Genomic DNA, 12062 nt, shown 5'->3' with positions numbered 1-12062 from the left:
AAAAAATCAAATTTAGAGCAGCAAAAAAGCAGGAAAGGAAAGAAGAAAAGAAAAGGGAGGAAGAAGAGCAAAGAGGGGAGTGAAGAGAAATGACATGATATCCCACTGAAGTAAAATGTGTGAAATCTCTGTTGCATTTAGGCTGTGACTGAGCCGTGATATAAGTGTTGGCAGAAAAAACATAAAAAACATATGAGAGTGAATAACAATTATAAGCTTAGTGAAGGTCAAAACAAAAAGGTTGTGGTCAGACCAGTGGCAGCTGCTCGTCTTTCAGACAGGGGAAGCTCATTGTCGGCTTACATAAAAAAAATGGTCAAGTTATTTAAACATAAATTCGGCCCTCCGATCCTTTTTAAGAAAATGGTCAGTGACCTTATCGTACCATGTAAGCAAGAAAATGCTGAAATTATGTTAAATTGAAACAAGGAAGTACAATGAGTGTGTTTTATTTACAGTGCAAGAAATGAACAAGTAATTTCGTAGTAGTTTCTCTCTTGATTTCACAGCAGAATGTGTGACGATATTAAACTGAACTGTCAGTGAGGGAGCAGATCTGAAAACAGCTGTCAATCAAACAGGATTCAGCCTTTCGACCAATCCTCCAATCAGCATGTGGGATTCTGGCGTCCAGCCCGGCCGAGCTCCGCCCACAGCTCCATTCATCCCCAGAGACGCCAGGCGTCCGGGGGCGGGACAACATTGTGACATTTATCCAATTACCGTCCAGTTTTGAGGCAATGAAAAAACCTGTTCCACTCAGTCCCGTAGAAGTGCATGGATGCTGAGCGTCTACGGGCAAATGCACTGAGCAGAGATTGTATGAGAAAACAGCGCAACGGGAATGGATGAGAAGTGAACAACATCGAGTCTGTTGATTTGTGATAAAACTGATTCTGAACGAACTCGCCTTTGAGATGAACGTGTTCTAACACATTTGTAGTCAATGAAATGTCAACACAACTGTACACATTTAACCATTTAATTTTTGTAATTTTAGGGGAAGCAGAGCTTCCCTTGCAGTCTGTGAGAAATCGCCACTGGTCAGACCATGATCATAGTCACAGAAAGGAGCAAAGTTATGGTAAAAAATAACTTTTTATTGATTTTCATTTGAATTTGGAGTTGAACAGTGGTGTTCCATGTTTTTACAAATATATAACTCCATCATCCAGCTACATTTTGTCACTGAAACATATCAATATTGTGTTTTGAGGAACAATCACTATTTTTCATTATTAACAGAACATAAATATGACTTGTGATAAAGTGCTCAGATGTCATTTTCAACAGGACATGTTTATAAGAAGAGGAAAAAAGTGTGTATGTGTAACAACAAAATATAGTAACAGGTGAGAATTTGAGGATGGAGGAAGAAAAAAAAATCAGGTAAAGAAGAAATTAAATGGTGTCAAAGCAAAAAACTGCAGAGGGAGAGGAAGGAGGAGATTATAAGAGGAAAAAGGGAAAGAAGAAATGAGGGAAAAGGAAAAAAAGGGACAGATTAGGAAAAAAGAATGGAAGGATAGGAGTGGAAAAAGAAAACGTAATGGAAGGAGTAGTGATAAAGAGGGGAGACAGTAACAGGAGATGAGAGGGAGAAATAATAGAGCAGGAGAAAGAGGAGGCAAAATGAAAGGAAATAAAAAACAAAAGTCAAAGAAAGGAGCCCATCCAATAGAAAAGAAAGAAAGAAAGAAAGAAAGAAAGAAAGAAAGAAAGAAAGAAAGAAAGAAAGAAAGAAAGAAAGAAAGAAAGAATTGACAACTGCATGGAGTCTCCTTGGAAATTTGCAGTGTTGAGTCAGAGACATTTTGTCAACATCAGGAATTTCTGAAACAGGAGAGGAGTGAAAAAAAAAACAAAACAAAACCCAAAAGAAACAAATGAAAGAAAAGGAGTGGGAGGAGAAGACACAGAGCAGGAGGAGGAGGTATAAATGGAGCAGAGAGGAGTGACACTACTACAGTTGAAGATGTTTCTCCCTCTCGTCAGGACGTCGGCCATTGCTCTGCTACTCAGCCTTGTCGCTGGGCATGTTACTACGGCAACGGAGAAGACAGGTGTCACCTGCCGACAGGAGATTCCGGCCGAACTGATCCGAGAGCTGTGGAGCCGGACCAAGCATCTGATCAACCGACTGCCGGTAAGCTCAATAAGCAATCAATCATTGACTGCAACCACTGATTTAAGTCTTATGATGATATTTACTAATCACTCTGGCAGTAAATAACTGATCAGTACACTGATATGTAATAATCAATAGATTTCTCTGATCATCATATCCATTAAGTATAGATTTTGACTTTAGTTCAATAGCATTCATGATAATCAAGATCAAATTATAGCAGGATATCAAAACAATATGAAAGAGACAGTTCTTTCAAAATAAAAGTCCTATTTATCAGTACAGTGTTTTGTTTTCTCATTGAGACATTTATTAATGGCATGTTCTCACATTATCCATTCATTTACTGAAACTGATGAGTAATAATGTGAACCTCATATTTTTCAGATGGTGCTCAGTGTTAGACAGGACGTAAAAGTGTCAAAGCTGCAGTTTTTAGAAATATCAAAGAGTGTGTGACTGTGTGTGTGTTTTACTTCATGGCATCTTCAGAGGGGAACATTTGCTGCTTCACCCTATATTTACCACTTACCCTGCAGATAACGATCATCTGTTCAACATCTGCAGGATGAAATGTCTGCAACTTTTGCACCACTTTAGCATTTATAAGCATTTATTTAGTATTTATAGCATTTATAAATACTTCTCAGTAACCCCTTAACATGGACTGTTGAAAATTTAGCATTGAACCATTTCCATTCCGAAACCAGTAGAGAAGGTGTATGGACTCCCCCAGTGCCGGCTCAGCCGTATTCAATATACAGCTAGAAAAGCACTCAGAGAGACCTCCGCCAAGGCAGATCAGTGCCCCGGATTTGGATGAAAATTTCAGGAAATGTTGATACTGGCACAAGGAACAAATGATTAAATTTTGGTGGTGATCGGGGGGGATGGGGGGGGGTAGGGGGTCCACGGGGGCTCACTGATCTGCCTAGGCGGAGGTCTGTGCTGTCTTTTCTAGAAAAGCACTCGGTGGGTGTAGACCTCCACCAAGGCAGATCAGTGGGCCCCCATGACCCCCCCCACCCCCCAGCCACCCCCCAGCCACCCCCGATCACCACCAAAATTTAATCATTTGTTCCTTGTGCCAGTATCAACATTTCCTGAAATTTTCATCCAAATCCGTCCATAACTTTTTGAGTTATCCTGCTAACAGACAAACAGGAAAACAAACAGACAAACCCCGATGAAAACATAACCTCCATCGTTCTTTGGTGGAGGTAACTAGTCAGGACACTGAACATAATTTTGTGGCATCAATAAAACCTCCATTTCCAACCTCCAAAAAATCTCTATCTCCTGAGACAGGAAAATCAGTTTTATTACTTTTTCATTACTACTGACAATGATGCCTCTTAAACTGTATCACACCCAAACTTCTGTCTGTTTGATGTGCTACAGTCAAATTAGCAATCTCCACTTAATTTATTTTTTAATATACATGTAGCCTATATAAATTCAGGCGTTTAAGGGGTAACATATGGTATGATTTATATATCCTCATCGTACATTTATATATCATCATCGTACAGTTAGAACCCCTTTGGAAAAAAGTATATATATATATATATATATATATATATGTGTGTGTGTGTGTGTGTGTGTGTATATATGTGTATATATATATATATATATATATATATATACATATATATATATATATATATATATATATATATATATATATATATATGTATATGTATGTATATATGTACAGGGTGGGAAGCAAAATTTACAATATTTTGAGGCAGGGATTGAAAGACAGTGTATGACCAATTAGTTTATTGAAAGTCATGAGAATTTATTTGCCACAAGAAAAATTACATAATAGAAAATGTTTTTATTCTATGTGTCCTCCTTCTTTCTCAATAACTGCCTTCACACGCTTCCTGAAACTTGCGCAAATGTTCCTCAAATATTCGGGTGACAACTTCTCCCATTCTTCTTTAATAGTATCTTCCAGACTTTCTTGTAATAGTTTTGCTCATAGTCATTCTCTTCTTTACATTATAAACAGTCTTTATGGACACTCCAACTATTTTTGAAATCTCCTTTGACGAGTGCATTCAGCAAATCACACACTCTTTGACATTTGCTTTCCTGATTACTCATATGGGCAGAAGTTTCTGAAAAGGTATGGATAATAGTGTTAGGTATGATTATGACATCAATATATGTTTGGTTTCAAAACAATTGACGTAGTGCCTGCTGAGAAAAAACAACTAAATGTTCTTTGTAAATTTTGCTTCCCCACCCTGTATGTATGTATGTATGTATGTATGTATGTGTGTGTGTGTGTGTGTGTGTGTGTGTGTATATATATATATATATATATATATATATATATATATATATATATATATATATATATATATACATATATATATATACATACATATATATATATATATATATATATATATATATATATATATATATATATATATATATATACATATATATATATATATATATATATATATGCATTTTCTTCTTTATCTGCATAGAGACTTGTATTTTCCTACAGCTACAGGCTGACAATAATTTTGCTTCTAAAAAACTTGTTGCTGCAGTTCTTTTACATTTTTAAATAAGAATATATTTGTAAAATATAATGATGTCTGTAGGTTTATTGATCGGGCAGCTCACAAACAAAGACCACAACCTCAAATAAGTAGAAGCAGCATTTACTTATAACAATTAGATAAGTATCGCAATGACGCTGATGATGATGAGAGTGAGGGAAATGATTGTGAGGCTGTGGTTTGAAGAAGGCCCTGGTCCACAGAAGAGTATGACCTAGAGAAGAGGGATGGATGAAGGTGTGTAGGGCAGGCAGGCGTTCATAGGAATGTGACAGGAAGGGGAGTATTTGAGGTGTGGTCCTGCTCCTGAACTTCACATAAAATGATCTCAATAATCAATGATCACTAATAACTTATTACTTAATACTTAATCTTTGACTCTAAAATTGATTTTATACATTTACAGTTGTAACTGAGCCATTCTGCACTTAGCATCTGCATTCTACTATTCCTAGGTTATTAGAAACTGGATGTAACTGAGCCATTATCCTGCACACATAAAGCTTTATATACTACATATTTTATAACACCTGATGCTTTAAATAAAATGATCTGTTTTTATCTAGAGTGACTCAAAGAATAAACTTTTTCTGCCATTTACTTTTTAACAGAATGTAAATACACAATGAACTTGAATACACAATGTTACACAATAAAACATCTAATGTGTTTGATGGGTTTTATTTGCAGAGAGAAGATAAATCCTTCAGGCGACTTCTGCCCAAGTTCTGCATCAAATGTTCCGGGGTCTGTAAACTTAATTATTTTTACTCTCTGTTTTCATGTCCTTACAACTGTCTTTCAAATTAGAAATGAAAAATCTCCACAAACTGGGTGGAAAAGAATGTGCTTTGTTGCTCTAGTAAAAATCTACTTTTTTTAATGGACGCAGGTGGAAGTAAATGTTTCGCTTTCAGCCATGATGGTGTCTATTTGGTTTACCATAACCACACCACAACCACATGTTATGCCTCACCATCTATCACCAGTATTTACCTATACAACACACCACTGGCTTGAGAAATAATGCCTCAAACATTAACATACAAACTTGTGGTTTCCCAAAACATTCTTGCTCACACATATCTTCAGCAAACCATACAGTTTAGATTTCTGCAGCCAATAAACATTTGAGACTAGAAATCCCCATGTGTTATTTTCCTGTCCTTGGAGATCTGTTTGAGTACTTCTGTAAAATCCTAAGCTTGTCTTATCTTTTTTTTTTCTTAAATAGAAAAGATGTTCTACCTTTTGCCTCTGTAATTCAGTACATTTAGTACTGTAAGCTCTTTTCCAGGGGATTTCCTTCCTTATGTTAAACTGTTATCTTTTAACAGACATTTCATTTAACATCCTCCTGGTTAATTTTTCATTTCTTAAAATCTTGATAACTCTTACCAAAGTAATGTGACTGTTTCTTTATATGAATCAATTGTACTTGAAAATACACTGATTTTCTTTCTTACTGTGGGTCGCTGGCAGAGACTAATACCACCCTGGAGCTGTATCTTGTATCACAAAGACTAGAAACCAGGGGAAACTGATTTGTCTCTGACTCCATACACAAAGTGCAGTCATACCAGTTTGTTACCAGATGGGGGACTTGGACACATCAACAGTGGTGACCCCAGGGTCATAGGGCATTTGGTGTCTTATGTTAGCAGACACCCATGTCCAGACGGGGTCATCATTCATCATTTTCTATCTACAGCGTCCAAGTATTCTGTGTTAACACTGCATCACAAGGTTTCCTTCATGTTAGTGCGAACAGCACAAATCACAGAATAAGATCTACTGACTTGTGACTGGAGCCTCTTCGATATGTGGTGTTGAACAGCTGTGGTGGGTGGCACAGAGTCTAAGTCAGTTTTCAGCAGCACTATAACTACATATCACCACTAGGATACACCAAAGTACATGCACCACTATTTTAAAATATTAATTTCAGTTAAAATAAAAATACACAGTATGTGTTTTCAGTCATGCATTTTGAAATGTGAATTTCACCTGTCTATCCTTCAAACATGCACATTTCTCTATGGTTATTGTTTAAGTCAGACATGTCCCTGACAAGTATCTTTTCCACTGATAGTATGGACAATGCATTTAGACCAGGGATGAAGGTAGTACAGGTAGATCACATGGCATTTAAAAAATAGAAAATCAACATGTGGGCTAAAATGTATCAGTGACACAACTTGTGTCAGGAATCAATCCTCTGTTTCCTGCATCATAGCCAGTTATGTTGAACACTGACCTATCCAGCTGCTTACCCACAACTCAGTAGTATTACTTAGGGACCTATTTGCTAATTCCATTTCTGAAAAAGGTCTTGATTCCTTTCGGGATATGATGTTTACTTCTGTGGGTGGTGCTTGGGTGCAATTCTTTGAGCCCCGAGGCTCTCCTACAGGGGTTGGACAAAATAATGGAAACACCTTCACCTCAAGATGATAATGCCCCAATCCATACAGCTAGAATTATTAAAGAATGGCATGAGGAACATTCTAATGAAGTTGAGCATCTCGTATGGCCGGGACAGTCCCCAGACCTCAACATTATTGAGCATTTATGGTCAGTTTTAGAGATTCAAGTAAGACGTCGATTTCCACCGCCATCGTCTCTAAAAGAGTTGGAGGGTATTCTAACTGAAGAATGGATTAAAATTCCTTTGGAAACAATTCACAAGTTGTATGAATCAATACCTCGGAGAATTGAGGCTGTAATTGCCGCAAAAGGCGGATCTACACCATATTAAATTATATTTTGTTGATTTTTTAAGGTGTTTCCATTATTTTGTCCAACCCCTGTATCTCTTGTATTAGAGGGGGTCTGCTGTGCCATTTATAATGACAGTGTGTTATGGTAATTGGAGAGCCTTGGCTGCAGATTTTTGCACCCAAACAGGAAACATGTGATTTGACTGCTCACTAAACGACCGAAAACATTTTAAAACTACAGTTGAATGCAGATTATACAGTACATGGTACTCATGGTCTGTATCATGTATAGCTCATTTGTTTAAATATTATTTAAATGTTTGTTTACAAATATTATCTATCTATCTATCTATCTATCTATCTATCTATCTATCTATCTATCTATCTATCTATCTATCTATCTATCTATCTATCTATCTATCTATCTATCTATCTATCTATCTATCTATCTATCTATCTATCTATCTATCTATCTATCTATCTATCTATCTATCTATCTATCTATCTATCTATCTATCTATCTATCTATCACTTTTTTTCTTGCAACAAAAATAATCCAAAGCAACAATATCTGGTTTTTTTTTTGCAAAACCTTTTGACACCACCTCAGGTTCCACCTCTATTTTAATAAAACTGTATCATATTTTATGTCATGAATGGCACTCTTCTTGCTGTGTTACATGTTTTCATCTTGAACAACACATGAGCATAGAATTGTTGTTGCACTTCATCCCAAACCGTAAAGAACAGAACATAATGTTCCAGTTTGGCTATTTAATCACTGCAGATCATGGCATCACACTTACAAAGGGACATAAAATAACTGATACACCCAGGTGTTCGGTTTCCATTTCTACTGATCAGTGCTGGACCTGCTAAAAATCTATCTTATCTTACTGCTCAGTTATTTGACCCATGTTTGCGGGTATTTTGTCCAATGTGAGAACAGGATTGTGGAGCTGCAGAGGTGTCAGGCAGCTTATCTGAACCACATGACAGTGTTTAAAAACAAGCTCTTCTTTCTTCAGCATGTGATTGGCTGGCTGGAGATGCGGGAGCTGATTGATGTCTACCAGAGAACGGTGTTCAGCAGAGAGGCTGTCCAGAAGCTCCTCCCCCTCTATTACAATGACCTGCTGTACCGACTGCAACACACACTGCAGCACTGTGTGAGTACACAAACCTCACATGTCACAATATGTCACTGTCTAATTGGACAGAGGAACCTCCATGAAAAGGGGAAATTGTCTAGTATTTGCTTTGTAGACTCTGAAATGGTTTTGTGTAAAGATACAGCTTTACACAACACATGTAGCAACACCAAATAATGACCACACATATCAACTTACAAGATACTCACTTTGCACTGTGTTTTATTTTCAGGTGTCTTCCTCAAAACTCACAAAACCTCTTAAACTAATAAAGAAACTGGAGAGGAAAATCAAAAAGGTAAGCACATACAGACTGTACTACTCAGTGGCAGCAGGTGAAATTATTTGTTGGTGTTTTCAGCTGCGCTAAAACCACATATCACCACTAGGATACACCAACATTACTATTTTAAAATATTAAGTAAAATTAAAATTAAAATACACAGTATGTGTTTTCAGTCATGTATTTTTATATGTAAATTTCACCCGTCTATCCTTAAAACATGCACATTTTTTCAGACATGTCCCTGACAAGTGTCTTTTCCACTGTTGGTATGGACACTGCATTTAGATCAGGGGTGAAGGTAGTACAGGTAGATCACATGACATTAAAAAAATAGTAAATAAAAGGAAGGGTTAAACATGTCACCAACACCAGTCCCATAACTCCCTGCACATAAGTCCATTGAGTTAACCACTGTGCTCTGCAGCTGTTTATTTAGTAGTACTGTAGAATTACTGAGGGACCTATTCGCTGGTTCCATTTCTAAGGAAGGTCTTGACTCTTTTCGGGATGTGAGGTTTACTCCAGTGAGTGGTGCTTGTGCACAATCTTTTGCACCCCAATACTCTGCTATCGCTTGTATTGGAGGGTGGTCGAGCAGCCCAAACAGGAAACATGTGACGACTGCTCATTCAACTACCGAAAACATTTTGAAACTACACTTGAATGCAGATTATACACAGTACTCACAGGCTGTATTAGGTAGAGCTCGTTTATTTGAATATCAATGTTTTTGTAAAATTATTTTAGGTGATTCCTAATGTCCTCTTCATCATGTGAGACAGGTGGGGCGGCGCCCTAGCGCCTTCTATTGGCGAGCTGCCACTGATGCTAGTACTCCTCCAAATATTGTCTTATACTACTGCTTCTTCCATTCACATTACTACTAACAATGCTACACTTAGTACAAAATATGCTAAAACCAGTTCTGCTATAGATTGTTTTTTTTTTTTTTCTAGTATTCTTAGTCTGTGCTTAGCTGTCATAGAGAGGTAAAGTTCCAACCCTTCCAGCTGTACTTCATCAGACTTTACTTTAGAAAAACATATGTATAGTTATCAGTGGTAAGGAACAAATCATTTGGTAATCCAAATTTTATCATGTTATCAGATCAAGAAAGTTGTAGTTTGTTGTAAAACTGTATTGGAGTGTGGAGAATATGTAATTACAGAAATTACAAGCACAAAATGTAACTGAATGTATTTCAGCTTCCTCGTCCAAAGATATCCACCTTACTAGGTTAACTGGTCAATCTAAATTCCCTTTAGGTGGAATAAGAATGTGAGAGTGGATGATTGTTCATCTGTGTCTGCCAAGGTGTACTCCACCTTCGCCCACTGGTACCTGGGACAGGCTCTGGCACACCCATGACCCTCTCAGGGACTAGGCATTTCAGAAAATGAAGGTTAACAGTCATCTGGCTTTATTATACCTGTAGGAAATTCAGTCTCTGCGTTTTACTCATCTCAACACACACACCACCAAACATTATCATTAGCATAAAGCACATTAGCAGTAGTGTGCTGCCATAGAAAGCATTCAGGGACCAACCCCAGATCATCGACAGCACCATTATGTACCTCTGGGGGAAACCGGAGCACCCAAAGGAAACGTGCGTGGCATGGAGAAACCAGGCAAACTCAACACAGAAAGGCTCAGAACCTTACAGCTCTGTGGTGGAAGTGCTAACCACGACGTCACCATGCCGCCCAGTGAATGCCCTATGGGTGTCATGGGGGAAGTGGGATGCACCCAACGCACACCGTCAAACTAACTTACATCTCCCAGTGCTTATGACAAACTATGACTGTTTCACATGATTCATACAGGATGAGATGAATATTTGTTTCTCACCATTACAACCACTGTGTGTACTTTTTATCAAGTAAGAGCATAGTACGTGTCAGAAGATGTGGAACTTACTGTTTGATTATTTCAGTCAGTTAAAGTTAAGTACACTACATTAAGTGAAGCAGCAACAACAAACCCTGAGCTGCAACTGGACACTAAAAACAGCACATGTGGGCAAAGACATGGTTTTTTTTCTGTGATGTTTTCTCTTTTTTTTTTTGAAGATTTATCCATTTTCATACTACAGCATCCTTTTCCATGTGTGCGTTTTCCAAAAAACCCTAATCTCTCCTGATGCCATTTTACAAAAATAATATCATTGCATCAAACATTTGGTGCTGCCCAAGTTTAGTGTAATTCATTTTAAAGAGCGGTGTCAGGCCCATTTCCTGTGCTGACATAGCGCTAACAAAGTGTGGAGTTTCTAGACTATTGCATTCCTGCTGATGTTACTATATGTGAAGTAGTGTTAATCATATATTAGTAATTTATAAATAATCAATATCACTGCTGTTTTGTCTGCAGAGAAGAGATGAAGGAGCGTTGAAAGCTGTGAGAGAATTCACCTTCATCCTTAGGTGGATCGATGAGTTGGCACATCATTACACCCTGTAGGTCTTCATCATCATCACCATCATCATCATCATCATCATCATCATCATCATCATCATCATCATCATCACTATTTTTTATCACCATTAGGTTCAAGAAGTTTTTAGATTTCTTTTACTTGAATAATCTTCTGAGTTCAAGTTAAAGCTCAACAGTTGTAAAAACAACAAAACAAAACAAAACAAAACCTTATTAATATTTTAGGACCCCAGAAAATGAAAAATGAGGCAAAAAAAAAAAAAAAAGCTCTATTTATCACCACTGCACTGTGTCTGGGAATACTTTGATCTTATTTATTAAGTACTGATTGGTGTTTTTATTGTTTGATGTGCAGTACACTGTAACAATGTTTACAATGTAAGTTATTTTTTAGAGGATATTTATTGTATTTGAGTATTTACACAAGTGTCACAAATGTTAAGCACTTGAAATGGAACATATTGAACATAAAATGATATCAAGATAAATACTTTTTTGCAATTTGTTTTTTATTATATTTATATCTAAGTTGTAAATTAACTACTTAAAATAAACTTGTTTTTTTTCTAACTTGACTGACATTGGACTCTGTTTTGACTCTTGTCTCCCTCTGCTGGAAAAATTGTGACATTACAAAATGGAAATGTTTAATATGAATATTGTATCTCATGGTATTTTTACAGGTAAAGAAAAGAAAAGAAGGTGATGAGAGAGAGAGTGATAGAAGACAAATTTAGAAGTGTATAGGAAGGA

At 36.9% G+C, this 12062-nt stretch overlaps 1 protein-coding gene across 1 annotated transcript; it reads left to right on the top strand.

Annotated features, from left to right (window-relative positions):
- Positions 1-1975: 1975 nt before the first annotated feature.
- On the top strand, positions 1976-10641 carry il26 (interleukin 26). Its single transcript, XM_030148339.1, has 5 exons — positions 1976-2146; positions 5404-5460; positions 8462-8602; positions 8817-8919; positions 10400-10641. The coding sequence occupies exons 1-5, from the start codon at positions 1976-1978 to the stop codon at positions 10639-10641; spliced, it is 714 nt and encodes a 237-aa protein (XP_030004199.1).
- The last annotated feature ends 1421 nt before the right edge of the window (positions 10642-12062 follow it).

This window comes from Sphaeramia orbicularis, chromosome 12 (genome assembly GCF_902148855.1).
Source record: "Sphaeramia orbicularis chromosome 12, fSphaOr1.1, whole genome shotgun sequence".
In the NCBI taxonomy this organism is placed as follows: Eukaryota; Metazoa; Chordata; class Actinopteri; order Kurtiformes; family Apogonidae; genus Sphaeramia; species Sphaeramia orbicularis.
Note: the sequence above shows the minus strand (reverse complement) of the source record. Positions and strands in the feature narration are given on the sequence as shown.